The sequence below is a fragment of the Mytilus californianus genome, unplaced genomic scaffold, assembly GCF_021869535.1.
Source record: "Mytilus californianus isolate M0D057914Y unplaced genomic scaffold, xbMytCali1.0.p SCAF_7, whole genome shotgun sequence".
In the NCBI taxonomy this organism is placed as follows: Eukaryota; Metazoa; Mollusca; class Bivalvia; order Mytilida; family Mytilidae; genus Mytilus; species Mytilus californianus.
The window spans coordinates 40,496,417-40,523,412 of record NW_026262723.1 but is presented as its reverse complement, the minus strand read 5'-3'; the positions used below and the strand labels follow the sequence as shown (position 1 = coordinate 40,523,412).

The 26,996-nt window shown below is 33.0% G+C and overlaps 1 protein-coding gene across 1 annotated transcript; it reads left to right on the top strand.

Annotated features, from left to right (window-relative positions):
* Positions 1 to 25,399, top strand: LOC127707815 (ras-associating and dilute domain-containing protein-like). Its single transcript, XM_052212565.1, has 11 exons — positions 1 to 1,755; positions 6,282 to 6,319; positions 9,878 to 10,118; positions 17,501 to 17,720; positions 18,841 to 19,013; positions 19,649 to 19,796; positions 20,186 to 20,329; positions 20,920 to 21,513; positions 22,273 to 22,394; positions 23,791 to 23,930; positions 24,848 to 25,399. The coding sequence occupies exons 1-11, from the start codon at positions 136 to 138 to the stop codon at positions 24,945 to 24,947; spliced, it is 3,540 nt and encodes a 1,179-aa protein (XP_052068525.1). The 5' UTR covers positions 1 to 135; the 3' UTR covers positions 24,948 to 25,399.
* Positions 25,400 to 26,996: the final 1,597 nt, after the last annotated feature.

Here is a 26,996-nt window from a genome sequence, read left to right as displayed (position 1 = left end):
TTAGTAATTCTGACGTCGACGTATACCGTCACATTTTAAAAAAATTTACTCATACCTTGTAATGCGCAAAACGCTTTTTTTTCTTTTTTCTTTAGATTTTACCAGCAAATGAGGATTACCTAATATCTAAGTGCAATGTTCGAGAGAATGGAACCATATGACTGGAAACGAAGTCGTATTCCACGTGAACTCGAATATATGGGAGATGTTAGTGACACGGATTATGAGATTTACTCTCCGGTATCATTGTTTTTCGAAGAACGAGAAATAAGAAGAACCGTAATATATCAAGGACGGAAACGGAAAGTTTTTGTGGACGATAACTGTGCAAGTGAACTTTCCACCGATCATCTAAGTCCGGGTGTTTTGAAAATATTTGGAGAAACAATTGTACCTGGAGTTGAGTACAAAAGTGTTCTAGCTTCATTCAGATCTACTGCCCAGGAGCTTGTGAAACAAGCATTGGATAGATACGATGTACCTCAAGAAAAACACGTAGATTATTTCTTATGTGATGTTGTAGGAAAAGTCAATAACTCTCTATCTGAAGAAACCGATCATAGAAACTCTTCAAAATGGCAGACAAAATGCTGCCGAATGCTGTCGGACCATGATCGTCCATTGCTGTTACAGAACTTTTGGCGCCCAGCAGACGGACTTAGCAGACGTTATGAACTGCGACGGAAAACTGACTTTTCAAATTGTATAGAAGGAGATGACACATCAGGATTAAATGAAAATGCTAGGAAAATTTCAATATCAAAGCTTAGACCGGGAGCAATACCATATGAACCACACCATCATAGACGAGACAAATTTTCGGATGATTTGAATATAAATGCAAACATTAGGTCTCAAAGCTGGGTGGCTAAAAAATATGAGTGCAATAAAGTCATAAACAGTTTAGATTTAAATATTAACCTCGCATCAAACGGCTTAAGATCTCCACAGTTGCCACAGAGACAAAAGTTACTCGAGCTACCACCATCGTCTGTAAATCAAAGACCTTTTCTTCTCACGATACGTGGGTTCGATGTAAAGAAAGATCCCCTATGTCATACTATTTGTTCCAAAAATGTCCTCATATGCAATAACAAAACATCCACATCAGATTCTCAAAGGATAATTTTGCATGCTCCAGATATACAACCTCGACATTGCTACCTCCATTTAAAACGGATATCCAATCCCTCCGAACGCCAAACTTATAATTATACTGTTGAAGTTCAAGGGACACCGACATCAACTGTTTTTATAAATGGCTACCCTGTTACAAATCGGACAACATTGCATGCAGGGGACATTTTGTCTCTTGGAAAATATTACATCTTTCTTTTTAAAGACTTCTCTCTCGGACACGATATACCTCTTCAGTTACCATGGTTGGGAACTGATGATGTTTTTGACGAGTCTTCAAGACAATTCAGTAGTTCTTTTTCTAATTCACAAAGGGATTTTACTTCGGGTCTGCCTCAAAATGTAGTGCCGCCATTACCTCTTTCACAAGAGGATAATGTGTCAATTTCGACAATGGAGTCAACTGGTGAAAGATTTAGATTTGCATATTCTAGAGAGAAAGAAGAGGATCTCATGAAAGCAATCGGTGCAATAGTTAAACAAGACTTTTTAGGATTTCCGTTGGCTCCGGCATACCTTTACAGTATGTGTATTGAATACTCTTGTAAACGATTTGATCTTCATCACATTCGGAACCTTCTCCTTCGGATATTAGGAGTTGTTCGAGAAAGTGTTGGAGTGAGTATTATTTTTATTTTAGATACATCATATTTCAAACCGGGTATCCCCTTTCACAATTATGTTTTAGATACAATTGTAACCCCTTTCACAATGTTTTAGATACAATTGTAACCCCTTTCACAATGTTTTAGATACAATTGTAACCCCTTTCACAATATTTTAGATACAATTGTAACCCCTTTTTACAATGTTTTAGATGCAATTGTAACCCCTTTCACAATATTTTAGATACAATTGTAACCCCTTTCATAATGTTTTAGATACAATTGTAACCCCTTTCACAATGTTGTATACACAATGTGTGGGACAAATAGGCATTAACATAACAAAATAAGGAACATATTGAAGAATGTGTCACCTTTTGACAAATGCTACATATATTTTGACAGCAGAATGTAAAAGTAGTTTATATGAATATACATAGCATTTGCATATCGTGTAAGAAAAAAAAGATATTAACTTACCCTGTTCATTTAACTAAATTTTCATCATCCGTCGAAATATCATTTGTTGACATTTATGTTTTATCCGCTTTTCAGATTGATTGATTTATGTTTGCTAAACGTCCAGTTGCAAATATTTCATGCAGTTTCTGGACTAGAGGTTATATTTGCAATTAATAGAAATGTTAAGTTCTGCAAATGTTGGTCGACGTTGATAAAGGGTTAGAAATGGGATTACCACTGGAAAAGGAGGATATCTTAGATTGAGACAGATAGAAAAGATACCAAAAGGACATTCAATCTCATAAGTCGAACATATTCTGACAACGCCGCGGCTAAAAAGAAAAAGACAAACAGTACACAAAACACAAAACACAATATTAACATAGAAAACTAAAGACTGAGCAACACGAAGTATACAAAGTACTGAAATGACCGTCATACATTTTTCTATATACAGACAATTCTGCAACTGTATTTGGTTAATATTTGTGTACAAAATCTCCTTGGGGCACATTATTTTTGTATTCTTTAATTTTTAAACGATTTTTCTCTATTTGTTTTATGGTTTTGCCCATTATTCTCTACTTTTTATACCCAATCATTATCTATTCTTTAATTTTTCGCCAATTTTACTATTCCTTATTTATTTAGTAGAAAAAAAAAGATATGGGATATCAATTCATGACACAAAATCAGTACATATAAATAAGAAGATGTGGTATGAGTGCCAATGAGACAACTCTCCATCCAAGTCGCAATGTGTAAAAAGTAAACAATTATAGGTCAAAGTACGGCCTTCAACACGGAGCCTTGGCTCACACCGAACAGCAAGCTACATGTATAAAGAGCCCCCAAAATGACTAGTGTAAAACAATTCAAACAGGAAAACCAACGGTCTAATCTATATAAAAAACGAGAAACGAGAAACACTTATGAACCACATCAACAAACGACAACCACTGAACAATATGCTCCTGACTTACGACAGGTGCATACAAATGCACAGCAAAAAACACACAAAAAGCAAAGAAACAGTGCTGTTCTTCATTTCGAAGTCAAATTTAGGCCTTAAACACGGAGACAAAAAAACTCTCACCTCGCCGCAAGTTTAAGACGGCACCTAGCACCGGTTTGAGCGGAATTCTTTGCAAAATCATTCGTAAAGACTTTGTAAGATGATCACTACCAAATCGGCCCCGGTCAAAAAAGAACATACTGGAAAGTAGTACATATTTAAAACAAAATTTGACCATTGTTCTCTTCACTTTGCCCATTATTCTCTTTTCTGTAAATTCATCCAAACCCCTATTCCCTTAATAGACTTCCTATGCTCTTTGAGTATACATTGTCCAGTATAGACACGCTGATCATCTACATACATGCATCAAATGCATTTTCATAACAGTTTAACATCTCTTATATTTTTTATATATATACTTTAAATACAATTGAATTCTTGCTGCTTGAAATAAATAACTTTTAAATTTCCAACCTTGGGCCTTAGATTCTCAATAGATATTTGTTTTTACAATTATCGTATGTGTTGGAACTTTTAGTCTGGGTAAGATATTTAATAGTTATGAATGAATGAGTTGACACTATTTAATTTGAACATTTTTACCCTTTTAAACTCATCAAACTGTGAACTTGTTTTTAAATGTGTTTCATTCAACCCGAGAAAATGATACATACATTTATATCAATACTGAGAAAATTGTTCAATAATAAATATGTTGTTCAAAAGCATTTATCATTGAGGAAATTCGCATATTATCTAAACATGAAAAATATTGGTAAAGTGACCACCAACAAAGATATTTAATCCAGGTATATTTTTTTCATGTACTTAAGCCTACATGTATTTTGACCTGATTTGACGCATTGTTTTAATTTAATATATAACACTTTAAAAACTTGGCGGGGGTTCCATGAAGAGTCGATAGCCGTATAAAACTATAAATACGAAAACTAGGTTGCAAGTATCACAAAAATACAATACCAAAAGATAATTCTCTGTTAGTAGTCAAATGTACACAAAAAGTGGTCCATAAACTTAAATAATCGCATATAATTTTTGTGAAAACAAGCCCATGTTGACCTCGTTTAACACATTGTTTTCAAGCAAGACTTTAAGTAACATCAAATAAAATCTGACAGTGACTAGAGATTTAAAATAGATATTAAAATATGAAGAATGTCAAGCACTTTGCTAAAGTACTTCTGATAAAAGTTAAAAGATAAACAAATTTGTTAAACGATTTACTACATATTTAAATTGAAAAACCAAAACATTGTTATCATCCCTGATAACTGTATTTATACGCCGCTTAGATTTGTTCTTGTTAAAGTAGTAGTCGATATGTATATCATGCACCAAATTCATAAAGTGTTATTATCATTTATATCTCACTTGGTAAGGGTTCCATTGAAAAATGGCAAGAATGTTCTACATACTACAAAATAAGCCATGATATCAACAAAAATTTCCTTTGTAGGCTTCCGACCCATGAATCAGAGTTAATATGATTCTTTAAAGGGCTGCGGCTCTTTTCTCAAAAAATCTTAAGAGTTAAACTACTCGTAAGTCATACACATTTCAGTATAACTTACGATCAATTTTAATTATAAGATTTTTTGTGAAAAGAGTTCTCAAATATAGTAATTTTTTCTTAAGAATATCTATTGTACGGGTTTGATTTTTATGAACCTTTCATGTGGAATTAGTTGGAGCATGTATCAATCATGTTCGGTCAATTAGATAGATTCAAAAGTCTTTATCATATTCATATGTACTCATCATAACGCTAACACATAATGGGACATTGTCCAATTTGAAGCAGATCTACATTTGTATATTGCAAAACATAGGTTTAAGTTCCTCATCCATTTCTGTAACAGCATTGCTGTTCTTGTGATCCAACCAAAGACTTGAAAAAAGGTGTCTGCTGCTTCTCCTCTAAGCATGTGGCATTTAGAAGTAAGAGAAAAGACTGGCCGGTAAGAGTCAGTATTGGGTAACTTATCACGCTGCGGACTGTTACCTCGAAAAATCCCCGTGTCGGTCAAGTACATAGCACTGTTATTAAGCATATCACATGACCATATTCTCGTCTTGAATATGATTTTGATTAGAGACTAGACGTCAAATAGCCATTCATTATCATCGTCATCCATTTCTCTAATATTCTTTGAGACATATTCAGCAAGGTTTAGGCTAGGTGTACACGCTCGACAAAGACATTTCAACATTCTTAGGTTTTATAAACTAAACTCATTAGTGACAAGGTAAAGTAAAACATACATAAAAAAGAGTCTGGTTTCTGATTAAAATTGTTCTTTTGAGTGCGAATTTGACCTCTTTGGTACAGAAAGATAATAATGACCTGATTCATGAAGAATTGGTGACTCGGATTAAAATTTTAACCCGACAAACGAATTTTTTTCAAATATTCAAACTAGTCAGGAGCCTGTAGTAGTCGTTGGTTCGTTCTGTCATTTTTGTTTTTCGTAAATTGTTTTGTTATAAATTAGGCCGTTAATTTTCTCAATTGAATTGTTTCATATTTTCATGTCGGCGACCATACGGTATGGGTTTTTCTCATTGTTGAAGGCCGTACGGTTGCCTATAATTGCTTACATCCACTTCATTTGAACTTTGGTGGATAGTTGTCTCATTGGCAATCATACCACATCTCCTTATTTTTATAAGATACATTGGAAAATCAGTATTATTTTACCTCTTTTTTTTCCTGTTTATTTATCTTATGAAGAAAACAGATAGACAATAGTACATCTAAACATTTCCCACAGTGATAAGATCCAATCGTTCTAGTATTTAAAATTTATAAGTAAAATTGCTTTGGAAGAAATAAATAATGAAAGGTTTAAACATTGATTTGCATTGTCATTAGATAGTGACTTTATGTCTCTAGTGAAAATGCTTTAAATTGAAAGGTAAATCACTACATATATCATTGAAGAAGGAATATATAATGCTTAATTTGTTTACACTTTAATTTAAGTAATTCTCTAATGGAGTACTAACTTTACAATATTTACATATCAATTTATTTACAGGAGATATCGAAATCGTTGTCAGAACAGAAGTTTAACTGGTATGTATACCCACATGTACTAGTAATACATGCTATGAACACACGGGGTATATACTTTTTTAAATTGGGCTGGACCACAAAATCTAAATATCTTCACACACACACACACACACACACACACACACACACACACACACACACACACATATATATAAATGAATGGTCATCGAAGTGACTACACCTGCAAGCCCGACCTCCCCGTAAGTCGTCATTTGAGATCACCTGGGCACGCCCAAGCTGATCTCAAAAACCTTACAATCACAATCATAGACCACAACGAGGGTTGGTCAAGGGCCGAAAGACTTGCTCGGGAAAGGTTTTGGATAAGAAAGCTAAGGACAGTTTCCCCAGAGGGCATAAATGACAAAACATAGAATGAGTCACTCATTTTCCCTACCATCACTCATTTTCCTGACATCATTTGTTTCCAGTTACTCCGGTTTCCTTACTTGACCCTTACAGTTTTAAGGATTCTTTTGGAATTTTTTGAATTTTACTAGTTTAAATACCAGGGTTCTTTTTATTTGGTAGGGATTTACAAGTACGCATCCACGTCCATTTTTTAAACCTTATCCCAAATTTACTATTATTTTTTCTTTTCATTATAAAACTGGTATTTATTTGGGATGATAAAAGCCTCTGTTTGACATATTTTACCAGCTTATATCGATCAGTGCTGTTTTTTTTTTTTTTTTTTTTTGGGGGGAATGTATTCACACGCAGTTGTTGTAACATCTTAACTGACGTCATATTGGAATTTTAGAGTTGTGCCAGTTCATATCTCTAATTACTATTTTCATTTTAGGCATGTCTTTGAGTCGTTTTTTGGAAATTTTAAAAATTTATTAGCGTCTCTACATATGATGTTCGGATGAAACTGTTTCACTTTTTTTATTGTATAGAATTCAAGACTGCTATAGTTTAATAATCAGAATAGATTGATCTGATTCATTTTACATCGTGCTCATACTGATGAAGGATATCTTTTATCCGAAATATTTATAGTTACATTTGTTCGTTTATTGTCAGTTTTTGGTGATGTTGTACCCTTTTAGACTGGTTATAATATATTATATTTTGTAGTGTACTGTATCATATTTATATGATCCATCGCCCCGTAAGATTTATCGTTGGCTATTATTCAGTCATTTTATATATTATAATATATATATATATATATATATATATACGTACACAGAGGGTAATGAACGAATGGAGCTTATTCCTTAACCCTTATATTTACAGAGTTCCATACGAAACACAAGGTAGAAAATAATTACACAGACCAAGCTTGCAGCACTTTATATACATTAAGTTGTTACATTGACATTATTAGATGAACTCTCACGATTGTCTTCTTAGTACTCAGTGAAGACATTGATTCACTGATGCACGGTGCTGTTAAGGTTCTATCGATATAAAAATGCAAATAAAATTACACTTTGTAAATCTTTTCCCTAAATGAATTTTCAACGCCTCAGGAAATATTGTTATGCATTAGATTTAAAACACTAGAACACACCCGCGACATTGCGGGTCCGTGACTGAATTAAAGTATTTAATCGTGTATAAGCCTTATTTTAAGCCTGGATTTTTAGTATTGCTATTGTCATCTGATAAAGTCATGCTTATTAGATGCACAGTTTTCTCTGCTTTCAAAATCTTTCTGCTTGAACCCGTTGACCTGGAACTTATTAATAATTGATAATATTATTTATTTGGAAAACAAAGGGGCCTGGAATTGTGTAATTTTCAATCAACACCATTGTGCTATATTAGTTAATATATAAAGTTGAATTCTTTGATTCGCCGTTTTTACGTCATGCCGGCTAACAAATTGGAAACTGTCCCTACGCCTTATTTTAAGTCTGGATTTTTAGTATTCGTATTGTCATCTTATAAAGTTATGCTGAATAAAATACTACAATAGGAAACAATGTGACAATGATTGAATTTAGTAGTGTCAACCCTGTATAACGACCCATGTATATAGAAAACCCCAAATACACCGTTTGGTGGTGCACCTGACAGATACGGCGTACAGATAAGGTAATGTAGATTTCGCGGGCAGTACGTCGACTGAGCATGCGCGAAAGCGTATAAGACACGGATCGATAACGGTCTCCGAATTTGGATATTTTCTCAAAAAATGGCGTTTTCTGTGGAAAAAAGATTGTTTCAAAGAAAAATTTAAGAAGTACAAAACACTACATTTATACGTCGTATCACAAATATTTCCGGGGGCCTCGGTGGCCGAGTGGTCTTAGTACTGAGTTACTACTGTAATCACTAGCCATTCAACACTGAGGTTGTGAGTTCGAACCCCGCTCGTGCGGGTGCACTCGACTCCAATATTAATTGACTAGGATTGTCAGTTTTCCTATCAAGGGTCGGTGGTTTTCTCCGGGCACTCCGGCTTGCTCCACAAATACAGACTGGCCGCCACGAAATAGCCCAAAAGCGGTGCTTAAAAGTGTCGTTAAAACACCAAAAATCAAAAATCAATCAATAAATATTTCCGACTTTGTATGGTTTCAGAGGAGTTGCGGCTCAATGAAATCGGTCTCTTCCTTTAGTAGTATAGATACATGTCAAACAACGCATGTATGAATCATGAGCGGTTTTGAAAACCACTAAATGGTCAATGTTGGGGAAGATAAATACATCAGAATAGATGGAGATGCAGGACTGCTCAAAATATGGATAGGACGAATATAAATAAGTCTAATTTAAAAGGAAAACATAATATTAAGTTGCGCCCTATAATAGTACATTCATGTATTCCTCTGAAAACTTCAATTACTTTCTGAAATTCAGCATCAGCATCACACGTTGTAGCAAATATTGAAAGCTGAATAGTGTGATGGATACTCGCAAAGGGAGAAGTTCCATTTCTGTTTGATGGGTCTGAAATGTATACGTCGTAACCAAGCCGTTTCTTATACATGTCTTTACATAGTTAATAGACTTGTACACAATAGTTTCAAATGACATAAAATGTTTGACCCTATTACTACTTTACGTGCATTTTTTTGGTATTTTAACATGTGAATAATTGCGCTGTGAAGATTTGAAAACATGTTATGCGAAATACAATAGTTTCGAATGACATTTATTTTGACCCCATAACCACTTTACGTACATTTTTTTTTATTTTAACATATGAACAAGTTTGACGTGAAGATTTAAAAAAAATCTTATTTGAAATACAATATATAAGAATGACATGTTTAACCCCATCACCAATTTACGTACATTTTGGGGGGTATTTTAACATAACAATAACTGCGCTGTGAAGATACAAAAAAAATTATTTAAAAATTTTGGTCGCATTTGAAAATACTGTCCGCTTCCACATAAAAGCACCTTTAATACACGATAATTTACAAGTTCCAAACCAATAAAATATAAAGCTTTAATTAAATAAAAGTTAAAGTCATAGCCACCTACATTTATTTTATAAATTTATATTAAATAACTACATGTATATCAACTTCCAGATTTTTTTTAATGTTTATGTTTAAAAAAACCACATCTATTCATTGTTCTTTATTGCAGTGGACTAGTCAGAAACAAAAGGAATTCATCTGTGACAGAAGACTTTTTAAAATATGCAGTTAGATGGATGTCAAATTGTGTTCATTTGATTCTTTTTCTCAGGAAGCATAACTTTAAACTTCCATTTGTTGGACGGAAACTGTCCGACGATGACCCACAATCAGCATTCAGAAATCTAGCAACAGGTCTTGAGGAAATTGTTGTGTTTTGCTTCCAACAGGCGATCTATGCAATAACCAAGGTAAGCAATGTGACGTTATAGTATTTTGGGCAAAGGGGACGAATATCAAATAACTCCTTCAATTGTCCATACATTGAAATATTTTCCATTTGATTTTCTAGAGGGAATCCAAAACGGTTTTGTTATGAAAAGTAAAATAAGAGATACACATAATGTAATGAGCAACCTATGAGAGTTTCCTGTCCATGTGGTCATTTGCTTATTAGTATACATTATTATAGATAGATAGTCAATTCGTAATTGTAGTATATCTATGGGAAATCTCTAAATCATTTGATGAAAATATTTAATAGTTGGATTTCCACTTTAGACTGAACTATTTGTGCGGTGTGATTAAAACAGGATAATTTACAAGAGATGCCGACACAAGAATGGTAGTAAACGTTGGTTGAAACCGAAATTATATTTTTGTGCTAATTTTGGATCAATCGCATGTATATTTTTCTAATTTTATACTTATATCGTCCCATACGGCACTTTTGATATGGACTCCCCAGTCTATATGGCATATGTAAATACTGGTTTTGTTAAGTCCAAAGGCATATCCGTTTGGCTGTGTCAGATATTGACTGTCTTGGGATGTTAAATTCAAAAAGTGAATTATACTTTCTGAATGATATAATAAACAGCAATGCAAAATAGACCCGTCCTATTGAAAAGAATGAAACAGAAAGCAATAAATCAGAGTTAGTAAACTGGCCTTCCAAAAAAAAAAGAACTTGCCAGACGATATCATTAGGCTTCAAATTGTTTGGTCAATACGCCTTAATGCTGAAGAGGCATATCTAAACAGACTCAAAATCTTTTGAAACTCCCAAAATTATTGTAAAGTTGCCTGGAAATTTATCTGTGCATACTTGAGTTAGTTTGTGACATACGAGAAAAAAATAATTGAATCTGACAGTTAGAGTCTCAAAACTCTAGAACAACATATCGGAAACATTTCAAAATTGCAATGGAGCTGGTAAAATTGACGTCACACCGTTATACTTTTGTTCAGGACTTGGTTGATCGTTACAAAATATCACCACGGATGCGTTCCAATTGTGGACCAAGTTTTATTTGTCGCAATTAACGTTTTACTCTTCCCGATAACCTAAGCTACCCAACGGTTACTACATGTAATTGGATTTTAATTTCATAGGCGAAAATTATGCTACTTTTTTATTACATGCGAGCATTGTTTGAATAACGGCATAAAAATGACAAAACCAAAGGTCGATCAGTTCTAAACATTTTTTTAATTCAAACTAAATCCCATAAAAGAAGACATCTTCTTATACACCATGCTGCCAGAACCTTCGTGATTATCTTTAATTACATTCACCCAAATTGAATCACCAACATCCAACAGTGTTATTCCAAACGCTGAACCTGAGTTATATGTATTCGGTGCAACGCCTTTTGAAAATGCTACTACACCATCATCTAAAATCATACATACAGCAATATATTACAAAACGTCAAACAGAAATAAAAATAATTAATACTCGGGGTTTCTGAGATTTCCCGGTCTCGCACTCTTTCCATAAGTGATGCAAAAATGCCCATTTACATATAATAGCTTGTTATCACAAGGACATAGAATAAGTTTTTCTTATATACATTGTAACATCATAAGTTGTTGCTAAAATGTATTAAATGTAGGTACTGAAGCGTACATAATTTCGTTTCGGTTGTTTGTGAAGCGAGGATTGTATAATAAAAAGTATCTAATTGATTTGCACATATTTTGGCATTTTAAAGACTATAACCATAATTTTGTTGGTGTGAGTTTGATTAGTAATTGTGATTTAGTCATGTTAGTAACTGTTTATAAATTTGATCCCATCTTCAGAAAATAGAATTTGTTATTGAATGCAAAAAACTGTATGATTTTCAGTAAACGATATGCATGAGGGTCTGGATGGGTTTTACAGAATAGAGAATAATTGGCCAAAAAATAAAGAATAGAGAATAAAAGGGTGCTAAAATATAGAATAAGGAATAATTGGCAAAATTTATAAAGAAAGAGAAAAATGACTTTAATAAAAATTTAAAGTATACTGAATTGAAGGAATCACAATCTAGAACATCATCCACATCCACACACCTTAAAATTTTGTCACTTTACCCTCAAATAATGTGCATCTGTCATTATATGTATGATGTGTAAACACCTTTCGGGTCCTTTTGTGATGCAGTTCCTGTCTGGTCGACGTGAGCCCCAAATTTCTTTTACTAAGATGTAATGCTGGTATACAAATGCTGGATAAAAAGCTTATACATATATTATTTTTGTATGGAAAAAAAGCTTACCCACCCGTCAATGTGTACCTCATGCAAAACTCTATTGTCCTATATATAACAACTATGAGGTTTATCGTAAAATTTTTGCGAAGATGCTGATCGGAATCAGCTGCGACGAAGACAGCAACCGGTCTACTCGTATTCATGTATATTAACCATAATGACAACAAAAGAACAACATTATAAGAATTTGTAAATGATAAAATGTTAAATGCACATCATATGAAAATTAAAGTATTCACAATATAAATTGTAGAATGGGCATCGCACATCACATAATGTCGTTCCCAAATCATATCATACAATGGTAATACACATCATACAATGAAATTTGAACATAATATGAAAAGTGCTTTGGACACAGCAAATTTATAAAGTGTTATTTTCATATAACAAAAAAAAGGTCAATGCTTCGTTCATATAAGGTTAGTTCCACGTCATATTATTATAGATTTCATATCGAGTGAGACTAGAATATCGCTTGATATCAACTCGGGTTTTATTTCAATATAATAATAAAAATCGAGCAATTGGCGATTTACATTGGAGGCTCATTGAAGAAAAATAGTACACTAACTAATTTTCGATGTTTTATTTGAAAGAGATACAGTAATGAACAGCTGCTGGCATAAATTAAATGTATGAACTTATGTGTCCCTCCGACACAGTCGTTGTTGACACATGTGTCCCTACGGTATCATCGCTGTTGACACACTTGTCCTTCCCCAGCAAGAGGGTAAATTTTATAAATTGACATTCTTCTGTTGTGGTAAAATAAACAAAAGGGTTTTGAAGATAATTTTACAACAATAATGTAACACATTTTGGCAGAAGATTACACGGGGTTCTAAACGATGTAAAATTAAACTCATTTATTAAAAAAAAAAGAAATACTGTTTTAAGTTGTATAGTAGATCCGTCAAACATATAATACTATAACATACTATTTGCGCATTTATTAGGTCACAGTATCTCGTTGTTCAACATAATAGGCTCGTCTTAACTGGACAGCTTCGTCTGCCAATTTACTTTAGATATATGTTTTTAATTTTTTTTATTTACCTGATGCTGAAATAGGGTCGACAGACCGAGTCTTTCTTTTGGAATGGATTCCATGACTCAGGGATTTCATCTTATTCTCAAATGTTCCTAATTCGACAACACTGCTATTATTTAAAATATTCTCACTACTTGACAGAACATCTGAAGCGTCCACAAACTCATCCTTTCTATACCGCTTTCTTTGAAACTGTTCAACGGAGTAAAATCTGCTTTCTAGCTCTCCATTCTTTGAAATAAGAGAATTGACCACAGTTCTTAAATTTCTATTATCTTCGACAGTTTCCTGATGAGTCTGTTCCATTTTTTTCATTCTATCTTTGAGGATGTTCATTTCTGAAACCAAGATACGCACGCTTCGTTCTAGAGATAATTCGGCACCTGTTAAAACACTTTCAACAAAGGTGTTTGAAATAATCCCTCCAACAGCAGTAATGAGAAAGCATAATCGTAAACGCAACATCTCTGTCTCAACTTGCGTTCTTTAATACGTTCAAGAAAATTTGCGTGACAGATGGCAATCTTTAAGGTAATTGACCTGAAGATAACATCGATATCCTAAAAGAAAAACAAATATATGGTAAATTCAACAGACATATTTTGGTTAAGTTAAGTTCTGTTAAAAACTAGACATTATCTACAAGGTTTGATTGTGGTATCTCGTTTAATTTTGTCATTTATTTCAAAGTGTGTTCAGTGTCTTGACGCAGCTGCTTTCCCATAAGTAAGCTTTTTTAAATTATAACTTTACAGTCCTACAACTAAGCCCAAGAAATTACATCAAAATGATGTTGGATTGAAAATCAGCTTATCAGATGCACCACTTAGAAAACACAAAATTTTCAAATAAATTTGTCACTTCAATTATAAGTTTGTATGTTGATGAATACCACATGTTTGGTTTCTTGGTAATAGGTGGTAATTGTTGCATGTAATTGTTGCATGCAGGAATTAATAGTAAATACACAACACTTATCAATATTTATAAATGTGAATGAGACTAAACAAGTATAGTTCAAACCTGTCAATGTTGAGGCAAACTTTATGACTTCGGTAATACAATGTTGCAGTTAATTATGTCATGTCAAACACACAAGGCTGTAAGTTGGGATTTTATTTGGAGCTGAGCGGAGTGATACAAGGCGAGTGGAAGATCGATAAATGTTTGAAGAGGTCTTCATATTTTATTTCATTAAAAAAATATGACTGAGAAGATTGTTTCTTCGTCAATCAACTGACCAGAAATAAAGCTACAAAAAAATATCAAATTATCTCACTTATCTGGTGTGAGGGATTATACTATTGCTCAGACCTATTTACAGCTCAAAATCAAGATTCTAAGAAAAAAGTTTCACTCGTTTTGGTTAAATAACTTTGATTCTGTCTGAAAAAAAAGAATTTAATATTGCAGAAAACTGGAAAAAATCGCCTTTCGTTTCATCAATAATAATCCAAGCGTAATCTGTCATTTACTGTACTTGAAACATTTATGTGACCAGATAAAACGTCTACATATATACAGCAAAAGTAGACTAAAAGAACTCGTGGCTATAAGTTCTTATAAATGTTTTGCATTCGGCGATCTTTAATCAGAAAACGAACTTTCAGCTCTGTAGTTACATTGATTATTCAGTATTGTTCTATCGTCAGAAACTAGTCTTGTAGTCTGGTTGCCATATTACTCTTGGTTGTATTGCAAATTTTTATTTGACATCAGACGTATGCAAATTGTGTTTCTATGGCAAAAATTTGCTTTACAAATATACAACTTTCATTAAAATAAGAAACTTGCAATTGCATATCATTGATCTTAGTGCTTTTACTGCGAGTTTTAATCATATTATAGCACATTCTGTACATTTAAATACCATTGTGTATGTTGAGGACTATCATAATTGGGCCTGGTTATTTGTGTGTAAAGTAAGAAACATTAAGTTATCATTGTTAAAAGCTGTATCTTTTTTTTTATTTTACCCTTTTAGAAAATTGCAATTTTATTAATATTGAACTAATATCACATTTTTGCAGCACTTGGGACGATTTTCAACTTGCTTAACGATCAAGTCATGTGCTTATTGTTCAAGATTATACACTTGAATTTTGACTAGGTATTCGTTGTCGGTTAGTGTGTCTTATTCAATGGTTGATCAATGGCTCTCTGTATTTGTCGAATTCTGTGTTGTTCGATGACCGTCTCATTCTTTGTAGTTGGTATGTTTTTCATTTCATTTGCTGCTTGATAGGCAGTGGGTCGGAAATATGTGTTGTGTGGTGTTTTGTTATTCGGGTTGTCGTATGTTATTTTAATTTGCTAATTGATTCGTTGATAATTGTTTTGTGTTTAATTGGTGACTGTCATACTTGTTTTTGTGGTTTGTTGTTGGTGTGTTTTGTTTATGGCAATTTTATTAGTTATTGGTTGTCTCATTCATTGCTGGTTGCAGTGCATTTTTCGGTAACTGTCTCATTCGCTATAGTTTTATTGCATGGTTACAACACACCCCTGAAGAAGTGATCCATCCTCATATTGCTTATCGAACATAACTTAAATATTTTAAACACTTTTAAAGAATTAACAATCTCTAACAATGAAATATTTCATTGCAAAAAGTTAAAACGTGTCAAGTTCAAATTGATCAAATTTTTTTAATCATTTATTCATTTAAATTCTTCTGAATCATATCGTAGAGCATAATTTTTAAATTAAAAATAAGTTTTTGAAACGATTAAAAAATCGTTATTTTTCTATAATTTGACATGAATGATTTTCCATTTACAGCGTTTAATACAAAACCAATTCAACCTATATTTAATGATAATAAAATGAAATTTTATAAAATTGGTATGGTAAATCGTTTCATCGAACCCAACTTCATACACTGAAGTTATTGATTCTTTATTTTTGTATTGAATTGTGCTTTAGTAGTGGAAATGGAGAATACATTTTATCGTAAGATCTTTACAAAGTCATTGCAAGTAGTGTAAATAATCATTTCAAATTACTCTCCCTTTGAAAACACTGCTGTTCAATCACATTCAATTATAAGTATACCTAAAACTAATTATACAGATTTAATGTTGCTGAAAAATAATTGATAACGTATTGTATTCATAGGAAAAAAAATAATTATAAAAGTAATTATGTAAGTCATTGTACAATTTACATGGGAGTTCTTTAATAATCAATTGAACTTTATCTTATTATGAAACTCACCTAAATACTCACTTGAATACAAATACATGCATATTGCTTCAATAAAGCGTTTTGTTTGACTATAATATTCCAGGTGAAGGTTTTTGAAATACTAAGTACATGTACGTAGAAATTGAAATGAATTAAATGTATTGACTGGTTGATATTTGTTTTTCTTTTTGTTGCTTAACTTCAGAATTTGATGCAAAATGCAGCATGAGAATTTAAATTTACGACCAATTTTAGATGAAAAATATGTGAATTGCATCTCCTTTGTTTTTCCAACTGCACTGGGAATATCGTGGTACCATGCTTACATGGTGTGCAGGAGGTCGCGAGTTTGATCCCCATGCCGGGTCAATACAGAATTGAAGATTTGCATTTACTGCTTCTCCATTAAGCACATGATATTTAAGAGTAAGACTCAGTCGACCAGGAGTCCGAATAACGTGTCCAGGTACGTTGACATTTCTTCCTGCAGACCGTTGCTTTCTGAACCATTATATTGAACACCTGAAACAGTATGCCTGAACAAGCAGGATGCATACACATGTTCATAGTTCTCGTCCTGAAATTATGTAATGTTTGCCACTGGACGTTAAACAATAATCCATACATCCGTTTAAGTTCTACGCCAGTGGATACTTAACAAAAAAGACTGAAGGTCAGACCGCCACATCCCCGTTATTTTGTATGGAATAAATTTCGAAATTTTACATTCAGTTTTACAAATTTGAACTATAATAAAAAATCTAATGTTTATGTCATAAAACACATTTTTAAAGTTTTTCCTTCTACTTCATATTGTATTTCAGCTATGGTAATTCCAATCTAATTTCAGGCTCTCTATGGATTACTTGGAAGTGTTCTGGATGGAAATCCTTTCACAGAAAGTGATACCATGAGCAAGAGAAATGGAATGTCAAAAATAACAAGTGTTTTCGATGCTGTGCTTCGCTTGACAACCGCTCAACAACTGCACCAGGACGTACTAAAACAAATATTTATGTATCTCTTCTTTTTCTGCAGTACCTCTATCTTCAACAAACTGTTTCAAGATGGTAAGAATCTTACTGACACATATAACTACTTCAAAAAGTTTCAATATGATTGAAAGTATACTTTGTTAACTTTTTAGCTTTTGTTTCAAATAATACTACCGAATACTGTTTTTGCATTTAAGTAAAGATGAAAAATAATGTATTCTCGGGTCAAGCTTCGCAGATTCCCAAATAGCGATAAGGCCTATCGATTCAGATCATTCTAAAGAATTTGCCTTCGTGACTCACTGCAATTTGTTAAAAAAAAACTCGCTGTCGTTTAGGTGGAATTATACTTTGCTGACTTTAATGAGTTCTGAATACAAGTCGGTACAATATGGATCATTCTTTTTTTTCAACTTTTTATATTTCATGATTAATCATAATAAAAGAGTTACCATTTATTTGAAAATTTAAACACGATTGTTTTAAATCATAATGATAAGCGTGATACCACAAATCTAAAACAAAAACATGCGCAGTGTGTACAGACCAATATCTCGTATGCCTGAAATCAGACGCACTTTTGAGGTACTAGAAACAAATAATTTGTATGTGTGTTTTTTCAGAAAATGACCAATGTTTTACATAGGACACACCAATAGCGTTTTTTAACAAAGATAAACTGTCAATGTTTTTTTTTCAAAATAAAAATGAATGTCAATAAATATGTTAAAATACAGCCAAAAATACTTCTATTGTCTGTTTATTTGTACAGTGCTCCGAGATATATTACTCTCGGCATTTTTTACATACACCTCATTAAAATTTTAGGTATAGAAACAAGGTCAACTTGTATTCTGCTATCCGGTTGTTATAACCTTCTAAGGGTTGTCTGTTTTGGGGATATATGAATATGAAGCCACGTCCTGACAGCAGGAGGGTGATTATTCAGATGCCCATTGATCGGTGACGCCCTGTTTTGTGCATAGTTACAAATTTTTACTTGAAAATATTTGCCAGTGGATGTTAAAAAAATTAAGGCACTATTAACTTTTCGGTTACTAGAATATCGAAATAAATGTGTAAAAAAATAACATGAAAAACAGAACAAACAACCTGAGTACACATTCTTGTCTTTCGACGAAAATGTAGCTACCATTGTTGATGACGAAGCTTAGATCTTGTGTATTTGTTTCAGATTCAGGTCCTATTTACTACAACTGGACTGCAGGTGTCAGAATACGAACTAACCTTGGCCAGATTGAAGATTGGGCTCAAAGAAATGGCTTTGAAGAAGAATTTACTCAAGTCTCTGAAAAACTTCTCACTGCTGCAGAATTCCTTTCTACCTCCAAATCTTTATTACTAAAAGTAAGTAATATAGCACAAGCAGACGTACAACACTACACTCTTGGTGTCATTTATTTACTGAAACCTGTTCCTGAAACTACTTTAAAGGATCTTAAAGGGAAAATCATGCAACATGGCGTCAGTATCAACTTGGTTTATTTACATCAATTCATGCAATGGCTATGAAATTGCATAATCTCAGTTGTAATGACCATACTGTTATTCAATACAGTATTTTTACATAATTATACCAAAAAGCTGATCGTGTAGGAAATGGAGTCAACTAACTGACGTTGCAGGATCTGCATGATCATTCTGGATTATTTTCAGAAGTGTGGTTAAAAACGTCCTACACAATTGATATGCATCCATTTTGGAGTAAAACCAATTATCTATTTTAAAATATAAACATTGTGTATACGATTCATTGACATAATGCTTTAAATTGACAATAAGAAAGCAACCCAACGACAAAAAAAGAAGACTTTTAAGTGTTTATAGATGGTCTACAACAACAGACTAGTGTCTATACAGTATGTCTAGGTAATTAGAACATAATCAGTTAAGATGATTGATATGTGAGAATAGTTTGAAAACATATTATTATTAAGTTCATATATATTTAACTTAAGATTTGCGGCATTGATATTTTTCAGTTTGACTGGATGAAACTAAAGACCCATTTTCAACCATTAAACGAGGCGCAACTTTATCATCTGGTGGGTGGGTATGATAATGGCGATAAACCACCGCCTCCTTCATGGTTACCATCACCAGAAGACAGACATCAGGCAGACATGAAAGGTATTGGGAATTTCGTTCGTTCCCTTTTGTAATTTTGTAAACGAAGTGTTAGTGTTCTATGAAGGTTTCGGAAACCAATTCATGATACATATAAAGTAAAATTGGGAACAAGATAACTTCAGTGTCTTAATTCAGACAAATATACAGATATAATATATATAGCATAAGAATATTATGCATTTTATTTGTTTACTTTTTTATTTCAACCAAAGGAAACGTTTTTCAATTCCATTTATAAAAGGATAAATCCGACTTTCTGGGACGGTGTTTGCATGATCCACATATTGAACGAAATTATATTTTAGAAATTTTCTAAAGTTTTATGAGCTTTTAGAAAAATGGATTTAAATCATAAATTCATGAGAATCCTATTACAATCTCTTTGATAGAAGATATACCTTTGGAAATGACAGCACATCCGCCATTTTTGATTCCACAAGACAATGGTTGTATTGACTTGATGCACCCTCCTGATGATTCTAATTTCTGGAAGATTTTCAAAGAACTTCATCCAGTATATGGAGTAACTGAAGGTACATTTTGAGTTATGTCATAACATGCACTTTTGTATGTCATGTACCATGATGACAAATTTTAGTTTTATAGTTTAAATGTTTTGAATAACCGATATCACAAATATCATATACAGCAGGATGTAGGAAATATATAATATGGCCCATATGATTGCAAAAGTAGTGAAATTGTTCACGCCATTAAAAATTATGTTAATTTTTATTGATAAATTAACAGAATGATTTGAATTCGTGCGATACATGTTTATGGAATAACCTTCATCAGCTGTGCCTTAGACAAAATGTTAATCAATGGGAATCAACACATTTTGAAACATTTATTAAGTGCCTAGTTAACAGGTTTGCTACTGAAAAGCCACCATCATATTTCAATTACCAATTTTATTGCTAAGCTATCATGCGCATTTTTTGCTTTATAGCAACACCTAATCTAACACTTGCTTTTAAATATATAGTGTTTGAGATTCTATATTTATAAAATAAATGGTTGCTAGATATTGTGTTCAAAATTGACGGTAACCACTTGCAAACAGATTTCATGTAAAAAAGATTAACTGCATTGTACATAACTGAATTTTTTATTTATTCAGATGACAGTGATAGCGGATTCAGTCCCTCTAATACTCCAAGATTTTCCAGCAACTTTCCTAAAGCTGAACTTCACAATTCTTTCTTCAATACTCCTGATGGTAATCGTAGTGATACAGAAGTGTATAGAGATTTAAGTCAGAATGAAGATACAACCTCTCCAACTGACATTAGTACTGTAGCCAAAAAACAGTTCTACAAACTTTCATATGAAAGTGATACTAATTCAACGCCAAAGACTTCCACGCCCTCTTCGCCAAAACATCCCCCATCGTCAAGACGACAAGAGTCTATCAACAGAAGACTTGATTTGTTAATCACAAACAATAATTTAAACGTTCCTGAAAATTTTCAAAATGATATTACTCCAATCGAAGACGCTGCACCACCCCTGCCACCAAGAAGTTACAAGTTTCCTTCGTCACCAACATCACCACAGCAATTGACAAATGGAAGTCTTTCTCTAAGTACTAACAGTATCAGTCTTAAGAAACAGTTATCACATGAACTTGACGATGAGGATCCCTTAGGGAGGGAAAATCTTGCTCAAGTAAATCGTCAGATCTACGAATCACTTGGACAAATGAGTCCGACAAGTAAGTTTAAATTCCAGGTAGCAAGATTCAAAATATTATGTTTAATTTGATCTATAACTCTTGTTTAAGCGATTTTTGTATTAATGTTGATTCATTTTATTTTTTTTTAATTCGAAAACCCGGACAACAATTTCATTTTTGGCACTGGCTACTATTACCTGCAAAAAATAACCATAATGAATAATTATTGATACTTACGAGACTACTACGGAAGTGTAATTACGGACAGTGGGGCTGATTTCAAACGGAAATTGCAGGTAACAATAATATCATTTCTTATTGTTTCATGCAGTTATTGTTACCCGCAAAATATATCTAGGCAGGCACTGATCTAAAAAAATGTTTCATTTGCGAGCAATCTGTGGAATAAGTTTAAACAATGAATTTGTGAAAAAGCATTAACATGATTAAACTTCCAGATGTATTGACCAATGTGACGTTCATTTTTGCCTTTGATGGCCCATCAAAACAACTCACTGTTCTTAAGTATGGATACGAAGCCGTCCAATTTGCGGTCGGTGCATACATATGGATCTGCAATTTCCGTATGAAATGGGGTACCTGTCCAAAACTATATTTCGGCAATAAGTCTCGGAAGTTACAATTTCTTATTGTTACTTTTTGCGGGTAATAGTAGCCAGTGCTTTCATTTTTATATGAATTACATTATATATTAATTGTCATCCATTAAATATACCAAAAATAATGAAACATGAAATACCTGGAGTCATATCATTTTTTTACTATCTTTTTTTACAGATAGCAGACCTCCACTGGTTCCAGTTTTGGGTACTACAGTGAAGTCAGCAAATAATCCGGTTTTCTCAGTTGGGATCACAAAGGGTGATAAGGGTCTAGGACTTGGCCTGATAGACGGCCTGGTGAGTTGTCTGTTTAAATAAATTGCTTCCTTACATTAAGTGAACATTAGATGGATTAAGGATGTACTAAGGTCAGGTTTAGAAATTTTTGTCAGATGTTCGGACTCCTTGGTTTTTTTCCTACGATACAGGGTAAAATATTTGCCCCATAACACCCATAGCTCATAAAAAGTCATTTACCAAAATTTAAGCAGATTCTAGATTTTTTTTTTCTCGATTTGAGACCCAAATAATACCAATGCAAATATAAGGTAAAAATCCGAGTCAGCCTTTTTCCGCCATTTTTTAAAACTCAAATATCTCGAAAAGGAGCTCCATAACCTATCAATATTTATAGCTTATTTTGTTCCTTAACTAATGCTCTTCTGACTTTTAGTATCAATTTTAAATTCTAGATTTTTTAATTTCACCTAAGTACATCCTTACGTTACTCTTTTTGTGCACCATATGGGTTTTATAGCTACTCACGTATTCTAGTAATTATACAGCCTTGACTTTCAAATGTTTGATTTGAGTATTTCAATTGAATGTTTATCCAGAAAAGCGATTCGGACGCAACAGGTTGATAAGTGTCTTTTGTTGTTTTTTTTAAAAGAACGTTGAATCGATAACGTTGCAAGAAGTCAAATATCATGTCTTGCTACACTAAATATGAATTATGATTTTTAACTTGCGTTGTTGAGTGCTATCTCATTGTCGTGTTTTATTCATATGAAAAATAAAATTAATGACTGTATTGGATTAACCAGAAACCTTCTTTAACGCTTGAAACACTTTGCCATCACCAAATAAACCACGATTTGAAATTATAAAATTAATGTATCTTATTTTTGAAGAAGGAAAACCAAGATTATGGTATATATTATTGCATCGCGACAAATATAGCAATATCGTATATAAAAAAGAAGATGTGGCATGATTGCCAATGAGACAACTCTCCACAAGAGACCAAATGACACAGAAATTAACAACTATAGGTCACCATACGGCCTTCAACAATGAACAAAGCCCATACAGCATAGTCAGCTATAAGAGGCCCTGAAATGACAAATGTAAAACAATTCAAACGAGAAAACTAACGGCCTAATTTATGTACCAAATAATGAACGAAAAACAAATATGTAACACAGTGCTAAACAAACGCCACTATACGGTATGGGTTTTTCTCATTGTTGATGGCCGTACGGTTGCCTATAATTGCTTACATCCACTTTATTTGAACTTTGGTGGATAGTTGTCTCGTTGGCAATCACCACATCTCCTTATTTTCATATCTATAAAAAATTGTGAAGTCAGCAAAAGTTTCAGATCTATTGTTCTATTAGATACGTAATTGATGTATATTTAACGTCTAACCTATCACAAAATTAAATATTTTTTAATCAATCACTTGTAGTATACACCTCTAAGACTGGCCGGGATATACATTAGAAAAGTCTTGCCAGGAAGTCCAGCAGCAGAAATTGGTAAAATACAAGTTGGCGATCGTCTGCTATGTGTGAATGGTAAAAGTATAGTTGGTGCTGATTATCAAAGGTTGGTTCACTATAACTGATTTCCATGTTTTCGGTTGTCATTTACTGGTTGATTTCAATTATGTCACGAAGGATTTATATAGCACTGATCACCTTTTTGTCCTGATATCTTAATTACTACCACCGGGGTCGATTCCTCTGCTTGTGGACTGTTGGTCACCGAGGGTATGTCGTATTTTCTCGTGTATTGGGGTAATAGCTAATTTTAATGTTCTACATACCTTTTTCTTTCTGTCTGTGGATTTATCATAATTGTTCTATGTACAAAATGTAGTAGTCCATCCGAATCGTTTGATCTTTTCACTAAATACTTTTTGCCATGCAAGTTTAAAACAAATATCTCGATGTGCTATGTGAACGTATAACTGTTTGTATTGTTTTTGTATTCTAAACTGTTATTGTCGGGCTTGTTATGACCTGATTTGTCAGATTTCTTTGTCTGTTTTAGTCTGTAATATCTAATATTTCCGCATTAATGTAGGAGCGTAGCGTTATAGAAGATAATTACGCTAAAACCCGTGCTAGAAGGTATCTTGAACATCCAGAGAGTTGGAACTATATGCCTCATGTTGGAGGCAAAGAACAGCTGTAAAAGCACTGATCCAAGGCTTTAGGTTTCGTTAATTGCGTGTACATATTTTATGTCTTGAATTACATATTACATGTAATATTAATAATGTGGATATTAATGTCATCAGACAAGAATGTCAGCAAAGGAATGGTGTTCTAATTACACTAATTTCGTTTGTTAAGCATAACATTTATAAATGCATATTAGCACTCTGCAGAATCAACCCCTGCACAAGTCATTATACAAATTCGCTCATTAGACAACATAAGTCTGTGTCCACACTTATATAACTCGAACAAAATTTATTAGGTGTTAACGATTCTAACAATTCTTGTTTTATTTTCCAGTGCTATGAAATTGATACGTGCGGCTGGAGAGCAGTTGACGTTATTAGTAGCCAAAGGAAACGAGTCCATTGCCACGAAGATTTCATCATCAAGTTGCTAAAAAGACAGGATCATTTTTAAATGTGTGCACATACAGTTTGATGTATAATATTTAAATTTAAATGTAATATCTTCTATTTATAAACGTTTATTACATCATTTTTGAACGTTCAAGAATTTAATTTCATTCATCAGGTATCATGTAAGATGTTAAAAGAATTTTAGATTGATAAGATAATCTGTTCTTTTTTTATATTTCAAATTATTCTTATTTTTGAAAGATTTTTTTTTGAATATTTGAACTTCGTCAAGATCATTTTAACCATCTACCTAAGAATGAGATTTCGATATGTTTGTTGTCTAAAAATTCATAAAAATGACAAATCTACGCATTGTGGATTCTAAAATATGTATCGTATGGAAAGACTCGTTATAAAACATTATAACAATATACTATATATTATCTATGATTTATACTATTTGTGAATAAAATTTTGATATGTGATTGTTACATATTAGTGTTCCTACTATTAAACGAAAAACCTTACTTATAAAGATATGAAAAATTTGACGGTATTAAGCAAACTACCCGGCAGTTCCAGTTCCGATCCGCATGCTTCTCTCCACTAATGTTGTAAAGGAAAATAGTTTCGGAACGGAATGGATTAATATACGGAATTGGGGGTATGTAGAAGAAATACAAATGAAACTGCTTTCCAATCGCACTGCATATGTTATTTGATTGTCATTCGTGACGTATGGTCGAGATCAATAGTTTCTTACCCCAAACATTTGAAATATTCAGAGGATGACAATAAAAAGCGACCACGCAAAATGTGAATGTGTAAAAAGCTTAAAGTTACTACCTTATTATTTAAAGTTAATCCTACCTTAAACCAAACCTTTGACCTATCACATTTCCATGTTCAGTGAACCATGAAATCAGAATCAAAACACTTATATGGCATATACATTACACAATTCACTTAATGCGTATTAACTTTCAAGATAATATGAGCACAAACTACTTAAAATAAAATTCTGAACCTTCCTTAAACCAAAAATATAACTTATATAGAAAAGACGGACTGGCCAACGGACAGACATACCGACAGACTTGGAAAATATGTCCTTGTCCGTAGGCGGGGTAATTGAAGAAAAGACTACGCTACAACCATTATTAAATACCTGCAGAAAAGATTTGCAGTAATGACTACTCATTATTCGTAAGATAAGATATTGCCATACACTGTAATATGAACTTATTAGCAAGGAATGAAGGTATTGCAACCGCAGCAGATGACGATACGGACTGATATTTTTTTCCCGAAAACGTTAGCGCATGTGATAGCGTAAATGTCAACAGTACATTAAAAAAAATCGGTACAATAAAAGAGTGTCGAAAGATGCCAAAGGGACATTTAAACTCATAGGTCGAAAAAAAAATTGACAACGCAATGGCAAAAAAGAAAATGACCACAAGACAAACCACATGATACAAAACACATCGTTGTATAGAAAACAAAAGAAAATTACCTTTGTTTATATAATTATCAGCAATGTTCTATTAAGGTAACTTTTACCGGCAACACAAGCTGCTGAGTATCATATCAACCAAAATAGAAACAGGCTGTTGACAGTTATCAAAGGTACCAGGATTATAATTTAATACGCCGACGCGCGTTTCGTCTACATAAGACTCATCAGTGACGCTCAGATCAAAATAGTTATAAAGCCAAACAAGTACAAAGTTGAAGAGCATTGAGGACCCAAAATTCCTAAAAGTTGTGCCAAATACGGCTAAGGTAATCTATTCCTGGGATAAGAAAATCCTTAGTTTTTCGAAATATTCAAAGTTTTGTAACAGGAAATTTATAAAAATGACCATATAATTGATATTCATGTCAACACCGAAGTGCTGACTACTGGGCTGTTGAAATGTTTCAATGTAAATTTACAGTCCTCTTCAAGTCAGAAAGAAGTTTTTTGTTGTGACATTCCCTGTAGGATTCTAGTCAAAGACTGATCTCGTAGTTCCTAAGTTAATCTAAAAATGCTTCTAAAATCTAAGATGATAGAGTTACATGTGTCTGATCTCCAGTAGGAATAA